We start from the raw sequence: 21,221 nt of genomic DNA, 5'->3' as shown, positions 1-21,221 counted from the left end.
TGTCATCATATGCAAAAGTAATAATTGCAATAACAGATATCACGGCTACGGCACAGGACACAGTTGCGAGCACTCTGCCTTGCCTTGCCAATAGGAGAAGAGAGAAATGACAGCATAGAACGTATAAAACACAACAAAATGCAGTAAAACCGTTTATTCATGTTATTTACGTGATTTATGAGTACTCGCTCCAATTTTGGGAAGCGCGGATGGGCTTTGCGCATTTGGCACAAACACACAGCCGTTGCGCAAGGCTTTATACAGCCTGTTGATATCTTAAGGACGTAACTGGTCACACCTGGGAGTAAATGTCATGTAGAGATTGTTTTTACATGACATTACAGCTGAACATATAGCTTTCATCCACAAACCAATGTGGGAGAGCCCGAAGACGCATGTGCCAGACGCACATAGGCATGCGTAAAACCAATTTTGACCACTTCATACTGTTTATTTGCTTTCTTTTAGTTAATTTTCGTTTCTTTTGGATTCTTGTGCGTGTTATGGAGCCGTTTTGGTCCATGTTTGTAAGCCTTTTTTTCCTGGATTAAATTTTCGGAAGTTGAAACAAGTGGCATTGGAGTGTGTGATTGAAAACCACCGCGGACTGCTTCTCCTCCTCCAGTTGCCGAGACTTTGTGTTTTTAATAACGCTTGTCTATAAACATGTGTTAAACATATAAATTGCATGAACAGAAAGAAGGGACTCACCTGTTGAGTAACACACATTTCCTTATACAGAAAGCCTTGTCGGAATGGTGGGACATTTGAACGTCGGAATGGTGGGACGTTTGCATGTCGGAATGGTGGTATGTCGGAATGGTGGGATGTCGGAATAGCGGGATGTCGGAATGGCGGGATTTCGGAATGGGTGTTGCCACCCCCTTCATCATATAAACTTTTATTTATACATCACCTTCCACCATGAAGCGTTGTCCCTTTTTGTTTCTCTCTTTGTTCTTAAAATGCTGTTATGCATGTCTAAACCAATCCATTAAATTAGATCATTTTGGCAGTAAAGCGATCTACAATGTGCTTGGTCGCAAAGCTGCTCATCTGTGGTAAACAGCTCTTCAGAAAGGCATTCTTCAATTGATTTCACTAATTCTATGTAATAATTTTGTGATTTCCTACAAAACTACACTTCTTCTCCCATCTGTCTGAGTATTTAATATTGTCTGGGTCCCGTTAAAACATGTATTTTTCCCATCTAATTCCTTGTTTGCTTTAAAACAAGAATTCCCCATTTTCTATCCCTTCAGTAGCCAACCAGTTTGTATGGAGTACACTGGAGCAACTTGACTGATCAGTAAAACACTGCTTTTGTTGTCACCGCAAGGCATACCCAGTCGGTTGTTTCACTGAGACACTACTGAGTAACTATAACTCAACACAGTTTATACACATAACATTCATATACATACTAACAAACAAACAAACAATTATTTATCGCGATTTTCTCATCTCTGTTTGAACGTACACCCAGGTAAATATTATTGTAGTCTTCTCATACCGACTATGGACCCATTCATTGTTTAACTTCACTGTTTTGCAAATCCTAATTGAATATTACACATTGACATTGAACTTTACTGGATAAGCAGGTCTTCATTGCATTCAGCAACCTATATGTGAGCATCTATGTGTAAGCTGTTCTTCTTTGCATTTATCAGCAGCAAGCAATTCTTCATTGCACATGCATATGAAAATAGTAAAACAATTCCAATGCGTTAGCGAAACCTTCTATATCAGGAGTGTCCATCATGATGCTGGGAATAGAACCTCTTTCCCATATAGTTCAACCTTCATTACTCAACTGATCATAACTCCGCAATGAGCACATTTCAAAGTATCATTCCTCTACATGTATTCAAAAATCTATGTGTAAATGTTTAATATTTCTTATATTTGTTGATGTCATTCTGTGTGCATGTGGCCTAAACCCAATCTCTGTGTGGCAATTTTAATTTAAACAAGTTGAACTCTGCCTCTGATCATTTAAAAAAGGTGTGTACCAATATCAACCTTTCTCAGGTAATTACTGATCCTACAAAACCAAAGAGATCCTTCAAGGTTGTCCCTGATTGGCTCAATCTTAACAAATCAAAGGTAGAATATCCGCAGTATCTGAACTTGGTGTTAGTTATCACTGCTCAATAGCCTGTATCAGAATTGCAAAAATGAAAACATTAGGTCCACGCTTGGTATCCAGATCCTGAAACATCTCCATGAGCAGGCTTTTTTTTAACTGATCTGTTGAATAGTTATATGACACTGTTAAAATCTCAGATGAAGATCTAGCACTTGACCATTTTTGTAAATCTTCTAATTCCATAGTTGATAAACATGCCCCTTTTAAAAAGTATAGAACTTAGAACAGGTCTTGTCCCTGACTTTCGGCAGAACTGTCTTCTTTACTTTTTTTTTTTTTTCCCCTTGTCCTGTTCAGCATTATGTCAGAAGAATTGTAGTCTGAATACCTTTGATGCCAAACAGATTTGCTTTGCCAAGGGAAGTTTTATAAATGTAAAGCTCCCCTTGATGCCCATTTATTTATTTCTGTTTACAATATATGACATGAACTGAACTGAACCGGACCGGGGGACAAGGAAAGAAGAAGAGGAAAGAAGAGGAAACAGAACAAAAATAGAAACAAAAACCAGACAACCAGCTGCTACACCTGTAAAAACAAAACAGACAACAATCCATGGCCTCTGAGGGGAATCCAGCCTTAGCGCCACCAGGAGCACCTGAAAGCAGACAAGCAGAGAAAAAACAAACACACAAACAAACAAAAACAAGCACAAGAAGCGGCAATCGCATACAACACAGCTGTGGATATAGATGACCTGAGACGACATGATAATACATCAACTGCTTAGCGACCATGCTACTGGACTAATGAATGTGTGTGTGTGTGTGTGTGTGTGTGAGAACATGCAACACCCATGGCACAGGACCTACATGATAACCGTGCTTAGTTATGAGTGTATAAGCGTACAGGGCCACAATCCACAGCCCCCCCCAAGCAATCAGAAGCAGGCAGAGAGGGCCACAAGACCCAGGCCACCAGCAGCCCCCACAGAGCACAGAACCCAGGCAGCCCACCGCAGGGGCAACCACGCATCCACCCAGAAGACTGCAGAGGAAGCCCCCGGAAAGAGCCCCCATAAGCATAGGGCAGAGGCCCTCCGGGAGCCAGGGGCAACAGCCCACCGACCCCGCCAGGCCCCAGCCGCCCAGACATGGGCCGTGCACTGGACCCGGGCCACAGGGGCCCGAGCGCCCCCAAACCCCCCGGCAGAGGCCCCACCCAATACCCAGGAGGGCAAAGCGCCCCAGACAGCCACAAAGTGGGTCAGCGCCTGCCCCAGCGCCCCTTGCCAAGTGCCCTGGGAGTCAAGACGTGCCCACAGGTGGGTGAAGTTGCGAGCAGTGGGGAGAGGCAACGCTGACGCCCCATCGGGAGAAGCACAGGCAGGCCAGGCGACAGCAAGTCCCAGATCCAGGCCCAATCATTACCACACACACTTTCACGTCCCATACATCCACACATCCACACGTCCTACCTCCCTCGACTCTGCTGGGGTATAGTGCAGCGGGCACACCAGGGGGCCAGCAACACCCCAGCCACCACAGACCCCGAACCAGCAGAACAATTAATTAATCCTCCTGGCCCCTTCTGCCCCGAACAGACACCAGGAAGCAGGGGTGTGCGAAGAAGACCCCTCCCCTCACCCTTCTGGCTCTTCAATATTTTCTAATAGTGAGCAATTAAAATTGAGGGGCAGCCAAACTTGTAGAACTGGGAGCGCGGCACTCTGGGCAGCCTACATACCCAAAGAGCCCCGCCCACCAGATGCCACTCAGTGTAACCACCCCCCAAGACCTAATGTGTATGTGTGAGTGTGTTTGATAAGTAGTAATGTCTAAGGTGTAGTTAAAACAGGGGCAGGGAACTGCAGAGTGCAACCAAAGGGGACCACCTACGTGGCCCCATCCACTACACCCCACCGAACACACACGCCCCCAAAACCCTTCATGTGTGAGTGTGTGCTGTGTACAGGAGCCAGAAGGGAGAGGGGTATGAGGATATATACCGGGGGAGCTACTCTCCCCCAGAGAGGGCAGCCAGGGACTGGCTGTAATAGGCATCCCTGCTACCTGGGAGCCAACAATGGGCAGGAGGGCCTGATGTCCACCAGGCTCGGGGCCTGCAGCGACCATATTCCGGGAGCTACTGTACCCCCAGAAGGTACCCATCCCGCCCCACCCCACGCAACCCAACCCCACCCCGGAGGACCTCTACAAAAAACAAACAAACAACATAAAAAAACAATCAAACAAACCACCCGGTCACACCAGTTGCAGCAGCCCGGGCCTGAGACCCACCATCACCCAGCAACCCACCACCACCACTATGTGATAAAACTAATCAGAGGGGACCAGAGAGAATGAAATTCAGCCAATTGATGTTTTGAGGAGGCAGACATTGTTTCCATGCTAATATAATCTAAAAGAAAATTTCTAAACTGGTTAATACACAGATTGTTCTTCGCTTTCCAGTTCATGAGAATAGTTTTCTTTGCGATACATAACACTGTGAGAACCATGTGTGCTGAGTTAATTTCCATGTTGATGTTGTCTAAGTCACCCAGTATGCACAGTGTGGGGCATGCAGGGATGCTACACTTTAGCCATGTTGATAGGTCCTCACAGACTTCAAGCCAGAACTTCTGGACAGGCGCACAAAACCACAAAGCATGTGCATAATCATCAGGTGTGTTATTTGTGCAATGTGAGCAGATGTTTGAGTGTGTTAGACCCATCCTGAACATCCTTTGTCCTGTATAGTGTGTTCTATGAAGGATTTTGTATTGTATGAGCTGTAAATTAGGATTTCGAGTCATTATGAAGGTGTTCAAACATATTTGTGGTTAGAAGCTATGACCAGAACTGATGGATAAATCTGCCTCCCATTTTGAGGATGGAAGAGACATTGTGTCATCTATCTTAGACAATAATTTATATATTTTTGATAGTAGTTTTGGGGTGCAGATGCTTAGAAATTCTGCTACCCTAGTCGGGAGTTGTAAGTCTGGTTGGTGGAGGATATATCCATCCATCCATCCATCATCTGCCGCTTATCCGGGGGTCGGGTCGCGGGGGCAGGAGCTTGAGCAGAGAAACCCAGACGTCTCTGTCCCCAGCCACTTCCTCCAGCTCTTCCGGGGGGACCCCGAGGCGTTCCCAGGTCAGCCGAGAGACATAGTCTCTCCAACGTGTCCTGGGTCTCCCCCGGGTTCTCCTCCCAGTGGGACGTGCCCGGAAGACCTCCCCAGGGAGGCGCCCAGGGGGCATCCTAACCAGATGCCCGAGCCACCTCATCTGACTCCTCTCAATGCGGAGGAGCAGCGGTTCTACTCCGAGCCCCTCCCGGAAGACTGACCTTCTCACCCTATCTCTAAGGGAGAGCCCAGACACCCTGCGGAGGAAACCCATTTCGGCTGCTTGTATTCGCGATCTTGTTCTTTCGGTCACTACCCACAACTCGTGACCATAGGTGAGGATGGGAACGTAGATTGACCAGTAAGTAGAGAGCTTCGCCTTCTGGCTCAGCTCCCTCTTCACTACGACGGGTTGGTGCAGAGCCCGCAACACTGCAGACGCCGCACCGATCCGCCCGTCAATCTCCCGCTCCATTCATCCCTCACTCGTGAACAAGATCCCGAGATACTTGAACTCCTCCACTTGGGGAAGGATCTCATTCCCGACCCGGAGAGAGCATTCCACCCTTTTCCGGCTGAGAACCATAGTCTCGGATTTGGAGGTGCTGATTCTCATCCCAGCCGCTTCACACTCGGCTGCGAATCGCTCCAGTAAGAGCTGAAGGTCACGGCCTGACGACGCTAACAGAACCACATCATCTGCAAAAAGCAGAGACCCGATTCTGAGGTCGCCAAATCGGACACCCTCAACGCCCTGGCTCCGCCTAGAAATTCTGTCCATAAAAGTTAGGAACAGAATCGGTGACAAAGGGCAGCCCTGACGGAGTCCAACTCTCACCGGAAACGTATCCCACTTACTGCTGGCAATGCGGACCAAACTCTGGCACCGGTCATACAGAGACCGAACGGCCCCTATCAAGGGGTCCGGCACTCCATATTCCCGGAGCAACCCCCACAGGACTCCACGAGGGACACGGTCGAACGCTTTCTCCAAGTCCACAAAACACATGTAGACTGGTTGGGCGAACTCCCAGCAGCTGGTCCACTGTTCCACGGCCAGGACGAAAGCCACACTGCATCTCCTGAATCCGAGGCTCGATTATCCGACGGATCCTCCTCTCCAATACCCCCGAATAGACCTTACCAGGGAGGCTGAGGAGTGTGATACCCCTATAGTTGGAACACACCCTCCGGTCCCCCTTTTTAAAGAGGGGGACCACCACCCCAATCTGCCAGTCCAGAGGCACTGTCCCCGATGTCCACGCGATACTGCAGAGGCGTGTCAGCCAAGACAGCCCTACAACATCCAGAGCCTTGAGAAACTCAGGACGGACCTCATCCACCCCCGGGGCCTTGCCACCGAGGAGCTTTTTAACCACCTCGGCAACCTCAGCCCCAGAAATGGGAGGCCCCGTCTCTGAGCTCTCCGACTCTGCCTCTTCCGAGCACGTGTTGGTAGGATTGAGGAGTTCCTCGAAGTACTCCCCCCACCGACTCACAACATCCCTAGTTGAGGTCAGCAAAGCCCCGTCCCCACTGTAAACAGTGTTGACTGTGAGCCGCTTCCCCCCCCTGAGACGCCGGATGGTGGACCAGAATCTTTTCGAGGCCGTCCGGAAATCGTTCTCCATGGTCTCACCGAACTCCTCCCAGGCCCGAGTTTTTGCCTCAGCAACCGCCGAAGCCGCGGCCCGTCTGGCCCGTCGGTACCTATCAGCTGCTTCCAGGGTCCCACTGGCCAAAAAGGCCCGATAGGACTCCTTCTTCAGCTTGACGGCTTCCCTCACCACTGGTGTCCACCAGCAGGTTGGAGGGTTGCCGCCACGACAGGCACCGACCACCTTACGGCCAAAACTCCGACCAGCTGCCTCGGCAATGGAGTCACGGAACATGGCCCATTCGGACTCAATGTCCCCCACCTCCCCCGGGATATGGTTGAAGCTCTGCCGGAGGTGTGAAGAAAATTTCCGAAAATCAAACCGCACATGATCATAAGTGGGAGAGGGGGTGTTCAGCTGCAAGAAGGTGTGAATGTCCACCCATACATCATCATAAGCAGGAGTGGATGTGTTCGACTACGAGAAGGTGTGAACGTCCAACCAAAGTTTTTAAAAATCAGTTAGGAAAAGGTTTTAATATCCAACCAAACATAATCAAAAGTGGGAGCAGAGCTGTTCGTCTGTGATTAGGTGTGAATCTCCGACCATAATTGCTGAAAAATGTGTTAGAAAAGGTAAGAATGCCGGTCCATACATCATCAAAAGCGAGAGAGATTGTGTTCAGCTGGAAGTAGGTGTGAATATCCAGCCATAATTACTCACAAACGGGTAAGAAAAGGTAGTATTGCCAGACCATACATGATCAAAACAGGGAACGGAGGTGGTTTAGCTGCAAAAAGGGGTGAATGTCCGACTAAAGTTCAAATATATTAACAAAAGCGGGAAGAGAGGTCTTCGGATGAGAGTGGTTGAGAATTTCCAACCATAATCTATAAAATGCGGTGAAAAAAAAGGTGTGAAGGAATGAATTTTATAGCAAAATCCGAAATCATGCATAACTCCGCAAAAGGAACGTATTGCTCAACCAAAGGGATGCTTCTTTCTCATTCAGGGTAATATGAGGAACTTTATGCTTGATACATTTTAGACATGGATAACTATGAAGGACAAAGCAATTTTAACTTGGTTTGAGCATAGCAATTCATTTTATAGGAAAATATGAAATCGTGCAGGACTCATGAAAGTAAGCTTTTTCTCGGATTCCTGATCCTCCAGTTTTGCTCTTTCCTATACTGCAAAATACAACCTTGTTCTTTGTTGAAATCGATCTAGACATTGATAAATATGAAGGACAAAGCAGTTTTAACATAGTTTGAGTGAAGGAATTCATTTTATACATAAAATCCCAAATCATGCAGAACGTATGAAAAGAAAACTTTTTCTCGGATTCCTGATCCTTCAGTGTTGCTCTTTCTTCTACTGCAAAATCCAATGTTGTTCTTTGTTGAAGTCGATCTAGACATTGATAAATATGAAGGACAAAGCAGTTTTAACATAGTTTGAGTGAAGGAATTCATTTATAGCAAAATCTGAAATCGTGCAGAATTCATGAAAGCAAGCTTATACTCGGATTCCTGAAACTTTAGATTTGCTCTTTCTTTTACTGCAAAGTACAACGTTGTTTTTTGTTGAAATCTATCAATAGATAGAAATATTGATAAATACCAGCTGAACATCTCTGCTGCCGCTTTTCATCATTTATGGTTGGACATTCTTACCTTTTCTTACCCGCTTTTTACAAATTATAATCTGACATTCACACCTACTTGTAGTCAAACACCTTCTCCGAGCTTATGATCATGTGCGGTTTGATATTCAAAAATTTTCTTTCATGTTTTCTAGCAATTATTAATGGACATTCAGACCGTCTTACAGCGGAGCTCCTCCGCTCCCTCTTTTGATGGTGTATGTTCGGGCATTCGAATCTTTCCTTACCCGCTTTTTACAAACTATGCTCGGACATTCAAACCTTCTTGTAGCCGAACACATCCACTCCTGCTTTTGATTATGTATGGTTGGGCATTCAAACCTACTTGTTGCCCGCTTTTCATTAATTTTGGGTGGACATTCACACCTTGTCACAGCCAAACACCTCCGCTGCTGTTTTGATCATGTATGGTTGGACATTCGCACCTTTTCTCACCCGCTTTTTGCAAACTATGGTCGGCTGTTCACAGCTTCCTCTCCACCATACTTGTATGGTGGGTTATTCACACCCACTTGCATCCGAAGACCTCCGCCCCCACTTTTGTTGATATTTAGTCGGTCATTCGCAGCTTACCCGCTTTTGGCAAACTATGCTATCTATGCATCTACATGTGTTTTGTGGACTTGGAGAAAGCGTTCGACCGTGTCCCTCGTGGAGTCCTGTGGGGGTTGCTCCGGGAATATGGAGTGCCGGACCCCTTGATAGGGGCCGTTTGGTCTCTGTATGACCGGTGCCAGAGTTTGGTCCGCATTGCCGGCAGTAAGTGGGATACGTTTCCGGTGAGAGTTGGACTCCGTCAGGGCTGCCCTTTGTCACCGATTCTGTTCCTAACTTTTATGGACAGAATTTTTAGGCGGAGCCAGGGCGTTGAGGGTGTCCGATTTGGCGACCTCAGAATCGGGTCTCTGCTTTTTGCAGATGATGTGGTTCTGTTAGCGTCGTCAGGCCGTGACCTTCAGCTCTTACTGGAGCGATTCGCAGCCGAGTGTGAAGCGGCTGGGATGAGAATCAGTACCTCCAAATCCGAGACTATGGTTCTCAGCCGGAAAAGGGTGGAATGCTCTCTCCGGGTCGGGAATGAGATCCTTCCCCAAGTGGAGGAGTTCAAGTATCTCGGGATCTTGTTCACGAGTGAGGGACGAATGGAGCGGGAGATTGACGGGCGGATCGGTGCGGCGTCTGCAGTGTTGCGAGCTCTGCACCGACCCGTCGTAGTGAAGAGGGAGCTGAGCCAGAAGGCGAAGCTCTCTACTTACTGGTCAATCTACGTTCCCATCCTCACCTATGGTCACGAGTTGTGGGTAGTGACCGAAAGAACAAGATCGCGAATACAAGCAGCCGAAATGGGTTTCCTCCGCAGGGTGTCTGGGCTCTCCCTTAGAGATAGGGTGAGAAGGTCAGTCTTCCGGGAGGGGCTCGGAGTAGAACCGCTGCTCCTCCGCATTGAGAGGAGTCAGATGAGGTGGCTCGGGCATCTGGTTAGGATGCCCCCTGGGCGCCTCCCTGGGGAGGTGTTCCGGGCACGTCCCACTGGGAGGAGAACCCGGGGGAGACCCAGGACACGTTGGAGAGACTATGTCTCTCGGCTGGCCTGGGAACGCCTCGGGGTCCCCCCGGAAGAGCTGGAGGAAGTGGCTGGGGACAGAGACGTCTGGGTTTCTCTGCTCAAGCTCCTGCCCCCGTGACCCGACCCCCGGATAAGCGGCAGATGATGGATGGATGGATGGATGGATATATCCTCCACCAACCAGACTTACAACTCCCGACTAGGGTAGCAGAATTTCTAAGCATCTGCACCCCAAAACTACTATCAAAAATATATAAATTATTGTCTAAGATAGATGACACAATGTCTCTTCCATCCTCAAAATGGGAGGCAGATTTATCCATCAGTTCTGGTCATAGCTTCTAACCACAAATATGTTTGAACACCTTCATAAAGACTCGAAATCCTAATTTACAGCTCATACAATACAAAATCCTTCATAGAACACACTATACAGGACAAATGATGTTCAGGATGGGTCTAACACACTCAAACATCTGCTCACATTGCACAGATAACACACCTGATGATTATGCACATGCTTTGTGGTTTTGTGCGCCTGTCCAGAAGTTCTGGCTTGAAGTCTGTGAGGACCTATCAACATGGCTAAAGTGTAGCATCCCTGCATGCCCCACACTGTGCATACTGGGTGACTTAGACAACATCAACATGGAAATTAACTCAGCACACATGGTTCTCACAGTGTTATGTATCGCAAAGAAAACTATTCTCATGAACTGGAAAGCGAAGAACAATCTGTGTATTAACGAGTTTAGAAATTTTCTTTTAGATTATATTAGCATGGAAACAATGTCTGCCTCCTCAAAACATCAATTGGCTGAATTTCATTCTCTCTGGTCCCCTCTGATTAGTTTTATCACATAGTGGTGGTGGTGGGTTGCTGGGTGATGGTGGGTCTCAGGCCCGGGCTGCTGCGACTGGTGTGACCGGGTGATTTGTTTGATTGTTTTTTTATGTTGTTTGTTTGTTTTTTGTAGAGGTCCTCCGGGGTGGGGTTGGGTTGAGTGGGGTGGGGCGGGATGGGTACCTTCTGGGGGTACAGTAGCTCCCGGAATATGGTCGCTGCAGGCCCCGAGCCTGGTGGACATCAGGCCCTCCTGCCCATTGTTGGCTCCCAGGTAGCAGGGATGCCTATTACAGCCAGTCCCTGGCTGCCCTCTCTAGGGGAGAGTAGCTCCCCCGGTATATATCCCCATACCCCTCTCCCTTCTGGCTCCTGTACACAGCACACACTCACACATGAAGGGTTTTGGGGGCGTGTGTGTTCGGTGGGGTGAAGTGGATGGGGCCACGTAGGTGGTCCCCTTTGGTTGCACTCTGCAGTTCCCTGCCCCTGTTTTAATTACACCTTAGACATTACTACTTATCAAACACACTCACACACACACATTAGGTCTTGGGGGGCGGTTATACGGAGTGGCATGTGGTGGGCGGGGCTCTTTGGGTATGTAGGCTGCCCAGAGTGCCGCGCTCCCAGTTCTACAAGTTTGGCTGCCCCTCAATTTTAATTGCTCACTATTAGAAAATATTGAAGAGCCAGAAGGGTGAGGGGAGGGGTCTTCTTCGCACACCCCTGCTTCCTGGTGTCTGTTCGGGGCAGGAGGGGCCAGGAGGATTAATTAATTGTTCTGCTGGTTCGGGGTCTGTGGTGGCTGAGGTGTTGCTGGCCCCCTGGTGTGCCCGCTGCACTATACCCCAGCAGAGTCGAGGGAGGTAGGACGTGTGGATGTGTGGATGTATGGGACGTGAAAGTGTGTGTGGTAATGATTGGGCCTGGATCTGGGACTTGCTGTCGCCTGGCCTGCCTGTGCTTCTCCCGATGGGGCGTCAGCGTTGCCTCTCCCCACTGCTCGCGACTTCACCCACCTGTGGGCACGTCTTGACTCCCAGGGCACTTGGCAAGGGGCGCTGGGGCAGGCGCTGACCCATTTTGTGGCTGTCTGGGGCGCTTTGCCCTCCTGGGTATTGGGTGGGGCCTCTGCCGGGGGGTTTGGGGGCGCTCGGGCCCCTGGGGCCCGGGTCAAGTGCACGGCCCATGTCTGGGCGGCTGGGGCCTGGCGGGGTCGGTGGGCTGTTGCCCCTGGCTCCCGGAGGGCCTCTGCCCTATGCTTATGGGGGCTCTTTCCGGGGGCTTCTTCTGCAGTCTTCTGGGTGGATGCGTGGTTGCCCCTGCGGTGGGCTGCCTGGGTTCTGTGCTCTGTGGGGGCTGCTGGTGGCCTGGGTCTTGTGGCCCTCTCTGCCTGCTTCTGATTGCTTGGGGGGGGCTGTGGATTGTGGCCCTGTACGCTTATACACTCATAACTAAGCACGGTTATCATGTAGGTCCTGTGCCATGGGTGTTGCATGTTCTCACACACACACACACACACACACACACACATTCATTAGTCCAGTAGCATGGTCGCTAAGCAGTTGATGTATTATCATGTCGTCTCAGGTCATCTATATCCACAGCTGTGTTGTATGCGATTGCCGCTTCTTGTGCTTGTTTTTGTTTGTTTGTTTGTTTTTTCTCTGCTTGTCTGCTTTCAGGTGCTCCTGGTGGCGCTAAGGCTGGATTTCCCTCAGAGGCCATGGATTGTTGTCTGTTTTGTTTTTTACAGGTGTAGCAGCTGGTTGTCTGGTTTTTGTTTCTATTTTTGTTCTGTTTCCTCTTCTTTCCTCTTCTTCTTTCCTTGTCCCCCGGTCCGGTTCAGTTCAGTTCATGTCATATCTTGTAAACAGAAATAAATAAATGGGCATCAAGGGGAGCTTTACATTTATAAAACTTCCCTTGGCAAAGCAAATCTGTTTGGCATCAAAGGTATTCAGACTACAATTCTTCTGACATAATGCTGAACAGGACAAGGGGAAAAAAAAAAAAAAGTAAAGAAGACAGTTCTGCCGAAAGTCAGGGACTAGACCTGTTCTAAGTTCTATACTTTTTAAAAGGGGCATGTTTATCAACTATGGAATTAGAAGATTTACAAAAATGGTCAAGTGCTAGATCTTCATCTGAGATTTTAACAGTGTCATATAACTATTCAACAGATCAGTTAAAAAAAAGCCTGCTCATGGAGATGTTTCAGGATCTGGATACCAAGCGTGGACCTAATGTTTTCATTTTTGCAATTCTGATACAGGCTATTGAGCAGTGATAACTAACACCAAGTTCAGATACTGCGGATATTCTACCTTTGATTTGTTAAGATTGAGCCAATCAGGGACAACCTTGAAGGATCTCTTTGGTTTTGTAGGATCAGTAATTACCTGAGAAAGGTTGATATTGGTACACACCTTTTTTAAATGATCAGAGGCAGAGTTCAACTTGTTTAAATTAAAATTGCCACACAGAGATTGGGTTTAGGCCACATGCACACAGAATGACATCAACAAATATAAGAAATATTAAACATTTACACATAGATTTTTGAATATATGTAGAGGAATGATACTTTGAAATGTGCTCATTGCGGAGTTATGATCAGTTGAGTAATGAAGGTTGAACTATTCTGGGAAAGAGGTTCTATTCCCAGCATCATGATGGACACTCCTGATATAGAAGGTTTCGCTAACGCATTGGAATTGTTTTACTATTTTCATATGCATGTGCAATGAAGAATTGCTTGCTGCTGATAAATGCAAAGAAGAACAGCTTACACATAGATGCTCACATATAGGTTGCTGAATGCAATGAAGACCTGCTTATCCAGTAAAGTTCAATGTCAATGTGTAATATTCAATTAGGATTTGCAAAACAGTGAAGTTAAACAATGAATGGGTCCATAGTCGGTATGAGAAGACTACAGGAATATTTACCTGGGTGTACGTTCAAACAGAGATGAGAAAATCACGATAAATAATTGTTTGTTTGTTTGTTAGTATGTATATGAATGTTATGTGTATAAACTGTGTTGAGTTATAGTTACTCAGTAGTGTCTCAGTGAAACAACCGACGTGGGATGCCTTGCGGTGACAACAAAAGCAGTGTTTTACTGATCAGTCAAGTTGCTCCAGTGTACTCCATACAAACTGGTTGGCTACTGAAGGGATAGAAAATGGGGAATTCTTGTTTTAAAGCAAACAAGGAATTAGATGGGAAAAATACATGTTTTAACGGGACCCAGACAATATTAAATACTCAGACAGATGGGAGAAGAAGTGTAGTTTTGTAGGAAATCACAAAATTATTACATAGAATTAGTGAAATCAATTGAAGAATGCCTTTCTGAAGAGCTGTTTACCACAGATGAGCAGCTTTGCGACCAAGCACAATGTAGATCGCTTTACTGACAAAATGATCTAATTTAATGGATTGGTTTAGACATGCATAACAGCATTTTAAGAACAAAGAGAGAAACAAAAAGGGACAACGCTTCATGGTGGAAGGTGATGTATAAATAAAAGTGTATATGATGAAGGGGGTGGCAACACCCATTCCGAAATCCCGCCATTCCGACATCCCGCTATTCCGACATCCCACCATTCCGACATACCACCATTCCGACATACCACCATTCCGACATGCAAACGTCCCACCATTCCGACGTTCAAATGTCCCACCATTCCGACAAGGCTTTCTGTATAAGGAAATGTGTGTTACTCAACAGGTGAGTCCCTTCTTTCTGTTCATGCAATTTATATGTTTAACACATGTTTATAGACAAGCGTTATTAAAAACACAAAGTCTCGGCAACTGGAGGAGGAGAAGCAGTCCGCGGTGGTTTTCAATCACACACTCCAATGCCACTTGTTTCAACTTCCGAAAATTTAATCCAGGAAAAAAAGGCTTACAAACATGGACCAAAACGGCTCCATAACACGCACAAGAATCCAAAAGAAACGAAAATTAACTAAAAGAAAGCAAATAAACAGTATGAAGTGGTCAAAATTGGTTTTACGCATGCCTATGTGCGTCTGGCACATGCATCTTCGGGCTCTCCCACATTGGTTTGTGGATGAAAGCTATATGTTCAGCTGTAATGTCATGTAAAAACAATCTCTACATGACATTTACTCCCAGGTGTGACCAGTTACGTCCTTAAGATATCAACAGGCTGTATAAAGCCTTGCGCAACGGCTGTGTGTTTGTGCCAAATGCGCAAAGCCCATCCGCGCTTCCCAAAATTGGAGCGAGTACTCATAAATCACGTGAATAACATGAATAAACGTTTTTACTGCATTTTGTTGTGTTTTATACGTTCTATGCTGTCATTTCTCTCTTCTCCTATTGGCAAGGCAAGGCAGAGTGCTCGCAACTGTGTCCTGTGCCGTAGCCGTGATATCTGTGCAATTATTACTTTTGCATATGATGACAGCGTGCAAAAGACGCATGGGCTCTGTGGAGAGCTCCGCTCCAGCTGGCTGCTGTGACAGCTCACTGACAATGTATTTCTGCTTAATCAGTTTCAGTCTCGCCAGAGTTACATTAATATCTGTATTTTTATATTTGAAATTCAGGGGATTTTGATAATAGATTATTAAAGTTTGTTTAAGAGGCTGTGGCCTCTGCATGTGCAGAGCTTCTGCGCCAAACTTTAGGGTGTATTTGTGCCGGCATATCATTAGTGCAAAATGTTTTGGGTAAAAAATAGGCTATTAAAAGGAACTGTCGGAATGGCGGTATGTTAAAAAAAAAAAAACATACCGCCATTCCGACCATAGGAGGAAAAAAGTGTCGGAATGGTGGGACGTTTGATAAAAAATTAAGTGTCGCCATTCCGACAATTGGAGACCCATGTCGGAATGGCGAGATGTCGGAATGGCAGCATGTAACCATGATGAAGGAGAGACCATTTGAGCAGCACAGCCATTTCGCAGCACAGGGACAGCAGTCCAAGTTACAGGATCTCCCACGTGGTATCACCTGTCACATTGTGTCAAGGCATCAAAAGAAGAAAAAATCACCAAACTCAAGGACAAAAAGACGAAGACGCCGGTGAACGAAGAGAGAGCACTGACAAACCAGAAATACAAAAGGATTCTCGATATCAAGATCCAGAAGAAGAGGCTAACAATGCCACGAACACTTACGATGCTGGGAATGATGCCAGCAATGAACAGAGAAGAAGATTCAGTGTCATCAATCTGCAACACGTGCCTCTAATGAGGGGGTGAATATAGAATCCTCAACGATTACAACGTCTCTGGGAACTGTGACAAAAACAAGGTTTAAACCATTTTGATATATATTGTAACCTATTGGCTAAGGAATAGTGCTGAAAATGAGGTAAATCTAATCCACCATTGTCCTTGGTCTTCTGTAGGGTTTTTAAACTAATACGTGGTGGTTTGTTTTTCCACAGAAATTTGGAGATGCATGAATCTAGTTACTTAAACCAAGTAGCAGATGGTTTTATGGGGATCATTGAGAACAAATAGTTAACTTTTGGTAGTATCATCATTTTAATGGATGTAATTCTCCCCATAAGTGATATAGGTAAGGACTTCCAACAAGAGAGATCGTCCTCTACTGTCTTTAATAATTGCACATAATTTAGCTTTGTTAGCTCTGAGAGCCTGGAGGAAATGTTTATGCCTAAATATCTAATATTTCCTGACTGTAAAGTGATCGCAGGTATATTATGGACCCTACAGTTAATGGGCAGAACTGTGGTCTTAGACCAGTTGATAGAGTAGTCAGAAAGTGTTGAGAATTTATTTATGAGTGTGATCGTGTGAGTGAGAGACGTCTGTGAGTTCTGAAGGAAAAGTAATACATCATCAGCATAAAGACTTATTTTATGCTCAATATTTTGGGATTAATTACTCACAAACGGGTAAGAAAAGGTAGTATTGCCAGACCATACATGATCAAAACAGGGAGCGGAGGTCGTTCAGCTGCAAGAAGGTGTGAATGTCCAACTAAAGTTTATAAAAAGCGGGTAAGACAAGGTGCGAATGCCCGACAATGCATGATCAAAAGAGGGAGCGGAGGTTTTCGGCTGCAAGAAGGTCTGAATGTCCACCAATAATTCCTGAAAAATGGGTAAAAAAAGGGTGCGAATGCCAAACCATACATCATCAAAAGCAGGAGTGGATGTGTTCGGCTAGAAGAAGGTTTGAATGTCCGACCATAGTTTGTAAAAAGCGGGTAAGAAAATGTTCGAATGCCCAAACATAGACCATCAAAAGAGGGAGCGGAGGTGTTCCGCTGTAAGAAGGTGTAAATGTCCGACCATAGTTGGTAAAAAGCGGGTAAGAAAAGGTTAAAATACCCGACTGTACACAATCAATAGCGGGAGCGGAGTTGTTCGGCTACAAGAAGGTGTGAAAGTCCGACCACGGTTTGTAAAAAGCGGGTAAGAAAAGGTTCGAATGCCCGAATATATACCATCAAAAGTGGAAGTGGAGGTGTTCGGCTGCAAGAAGGTGTGAACGTCCGACCAAAGTTTGTAAAAAGCAGTTAAGAAAAGGTTCGAATATCCAACCAAACATAATCAAAAGCGGGAGCAGAGCTGTTCGACTGCAAGTAGGTGTGAATGTCAGATCATAATTTGCAAAAAGCTGATGAGAAAGGGTGAGAATGCCCGGCTATACACCATCAAATGCGGGAGCGGAAGTGTTCGGCTGTGAGTAGGTGTGAATGTCCGACCATAATTGCTGAAAAATGTGTTAGAAGAGACTAGAATGCCGGACAATACATCATCAAAAGCGGGAGACGTGGTGTTCGGCTGCAAGTAGGTGTGAATGTCCACCCATAATTACTCACAAATGGGTAAGAAAAGGTAGTATTGCCAGACCATACATGATCAAAACAGGGAGCGGAGGTGGTTCAGCTGCAAGGTGTGAATGTCTGACTAAAGTTTGTAAAAAGCGGGTAAGACAAGGTGCGAATGCCCGACAATGTATGATCAAAAGAGGGAGCAGAGGTGTTCAGCTGCAAGAAGGTCTGAATGTCCACCAATAATTACTGAAAAATGGGTAAGAAAAGGTGCGAATGCCCAACCATACATCATCAAAAGCAGGAGTGGATGTGTTCGGCTACAACCGCGGTTCTCAAAGTGTGGGGCGCGCCCCACTGGTGGGGAATAGAGACGTGACAGGTGGGGCGCGCCAAACGGGAGGAAATATTTCCCTTTTATGCCTATCTTTATATTTTTTTTTACAATAAGCTTTTTGAAAGATACATTCACCAGATTAAATGTTGGCGAAGTTCAAACGAAAGGAACTCAACATTTGCCGAAAGCTTGACTGGACTCTTGTGCATAGTTACGGTTGCTAACGTAGGATTGGACAGAAGCCGTTTTTGGGAGGGAAACTTTCGCGCCGATGGATAGCAGACGAGCGGAGGCAATAACAACATGGATAAATTTGTGACACGGACCACAAAAGTTGTTGAACCAGCGCCAGCAGAGAGACACAAACCAGACGGGCCTCATCAACCAAAAAGCCAACCAAAAAGGAAATATGATGAAGGGTATCTTGCTCTTGGATTCACGGCAACGGCGGTGGGGGCAGAGGAGAGACCCATGTGTGTTCTGTGTCTTAAACCGCTAGCAGCAGACAGCATGAGACCCAACAAATTAAGAAGACACCTGGAGACCACACACCCCAGTCACGTCAATAAGCCCATTGATTTCTTTCAAAGAAAACTGGCAGAATACCGTCAACAGGAGAATCGCATGGTAAAAGCTGCATCAGCAAACGGTAAAGCACAGATGGCTTCATATAGAGTTGCATACAGAATTGCACAATGCAAAAAACCACACACAATTGCTGAGCAGCTCATTCTCCCCGCTGCTTTAGACATGGTGTCAGTTATGCTTGACGAGACAAGCGCAGCAAAATTAAAAGCTGTCCCACTGTCAAACGACACAATTGCGAGACGTATATGGGACATTTCAAGTGATCTTGAGGAACAACTAATAGAAAAATTAAAAGAAAGTCGTTTTGCATTACAAGTGGACAAAGCTACTGACAGCAATAAAGACTGCCTGTTCCTCTCGTACGTGCGCTTTGTGAATTGCGAGTCACTGTGCGAGGAGTTGCTCTTTTGCAAATACATAAAAAATAGAGCCACAGCTGATGAGCTGTTTAAGATCATGGACAGTTACCTCAAAGAACACCATCTTAAATGGGAAAACTGTGTGGGCTTTTGCTCTGATGGCGCACAGACCATGGCAGGGTCAAGAAAAGGGCTGCAGGCGCTAATAAAGAGGGTTGCGCCAGATGCGCACTGGACGCACTGTGTTATTCACAGGGAAGCGCTCGCGTCAAGACAGCTCAGCCCTGAACTAAATGAGGTTTTGACAGAAGTTGTGAGCGTGGTGAATTTTATCAAAATCCGACCCCTGAAAGCGCGACTGTTCTCCGCACTTTGTGAGGAAATGGGAGCCGATCACACATCTGTGCCGTTTCACAGTGAAGCAAGATGGCTCTCCCGGGGTAAAGTGCTGTCGCGCGTCTTTGAGCTCAGGGCAGAGATTCGGATGTTCTTGGAGGAGGAGCACATGTATGAGGCTGCAAGCAAGTTCTGTGATGAACAATTTCTGCTTAAACTGGCCTACCTCAGCGATGTGTTTGGCAAGCTGAATGAATTAAATCTTCAGCTTCAAGGCAAAGACAAGCACCTACCTCACCTGGCAGACAAGATCACAGCATTCTCCCGAAAGCTCGAGGTATGGGGCAGGCGCCTCGATCAGCCAAACATAGATGTCTTTGAGAACCTGAGTGAAGTTGCTGAAACCACTGATTCTGGAGCCACCACAGTGATCCCATGTATTAAGCAGCACATCTCTTCCCTGAGAGGATTGTTTCAAAAATACTTCCCAATCAACAGTGCTCAGTATGCCTGGGTTATGGATCCATTCAATGCAGCAGGTTGGTATTTTGACATTTTATTTATGATGTTTGCTACCAACTAACTGGAATGGATTGTTGGCAAACAGATTTGTGTTTATTATGCAATGACAAGTAAGCTCATTTAATATATATTCTGCCTGCAGCACCTGCTGATTTTAGCTCTGCTGAGGAGGACCAGTTTATTGAGATGACATCTGACTCCACCCTGAGACTGAGGTTTAAGGCTCAGACTCTGAGTGAATTCTGGTTTGGAGTGGAGAGGGAGTATCCACTCATCGGGCAGAGAGCTGCGTGCATTCTGCTTCCCTTTGCAACATCATATCTCTGTGAGATGGGCTTTTCAGCTGTTGCTTCACTGAAGACAAAATACAGATCTCAGCTGAACATTGAGCATGGCGGTATCAAGCCTGCACCCCCGCTTTGAAAAGATGTGCAATGCAAAACAGGCTCACTGCAGCCACTAATGCAGGGATAACAATCATATGCTCACTTGTTCACCTGTTTGCCAAATGTATTTCTCTTCTTTTCTTTTTTTAACAGATTGCAAAGTGGCACTTTTATTTTCTCTATTTTTGAACTTGATGGAACTTATGACACAGCTGCACTTTTTTTCTTTATTTTTGAACTTGCGGTTATTTGATGTTGTTAGAATTTAGATACAACATGATGTTACTTGATGTTACTTTAATAAATTGAAACATTTTAAGCTTGTAGCTTTGCTGTGTTCACTTGCTCACCTGTCTTGTCAACCTTGTCTTGATGTTATTGAGTTAGAATTTAGATACAGTATGATGTTACTTGAAAATGTTCAGCTTGGCGTATTTCACTGGCATTGTGTTGGGACGATGGGGCCAGGTGGGGCTTGAAAAGTCCCGCTTGTCCAAAGTGGGGAATGAACGAAAAAGTTTGAGAACCACTGGGCTACAAGAAGGTTTGTAAAAAAGTTTGTAAAAAGCGGGTAAGAAAAGGTTCGATTTCAATTTCTTAACTGCTTTTTGCAAACTTTGGTCAGATGTTCACACCTTCTTGCAGCCGAACACCTCCGCTTCCGCTTTTGATGGTATATATTCGGGCATTCGAACCTTTTCTTAGCAGCTTTTTACAAACCATGGTCGGACTGTCACACATTCTTGTAGCCTAACACATCCGCTCCCGCTATTGATTGTGTACAGTCGGGTATTTTAACCTTTTCTTACCCGTTTTTTACCAACTATGGTCGGACATTCACACCTTCTTACAGCGGAACACCTCCGCTCCCTCTTTTGATGGTGTATGTTTGGGCATTCGAACCTTTTCTTACCCGCTTTTTACAAACTATGCTCGGACATTCAAACCTTGTAGCCGAACACATCCACTCCTGCTTTTGATGATGTATG

The 21,221-nt window shown here is 46.0% G+C and overlaps 1 protein-coding gene across 1 annotated transcript; it reads left to right on the top strand.

Moving 5' to 3' along the window:
- Positions 1-18,344: 18,344 nt before the first annotated feature.
- LOC140278056 (zinc finger BED domain-containing protein 5-like) lies at positions 18,345-20,269 on the top strand. The gene is made up of 2 exons (XM_072372939.1): positions 18,345-19,863; positions 19,989-20,269. Exons 1-2 carry the CDS (start codon positions 18,345-18,347, stop codon positions 20,267-20,269), a joined length of 1,800 nt encoding a protein of 599 aa, XP_072229040.1.
- The last annotated feature ends 952 nt before the right edge of the window (positions 20,270-21,221 follow it).

The sequence above is a fragment of the Leuresthes tenuis genome, unplaced genomic scaffold (assembly GCF_036924035.1).
Source record: "Leuresthes tenuis unplaced genomic scaffold, fLeuTen1.0.hap1 SCAF_20, whole genome shotgun sequence".
NCBI classification, from domain to species: Eukaryota; Metazoa; Chordata; class Actinopteri; order Atheriniformes; family Atherinopsidae; genus Leuresthes; species Leuresthes tenuis.
The sequence above is the reverse complement of the archived record's forward strand: the minus strand, read 5'-3'. Positions and strand labels throughout refer to the sequence as shown.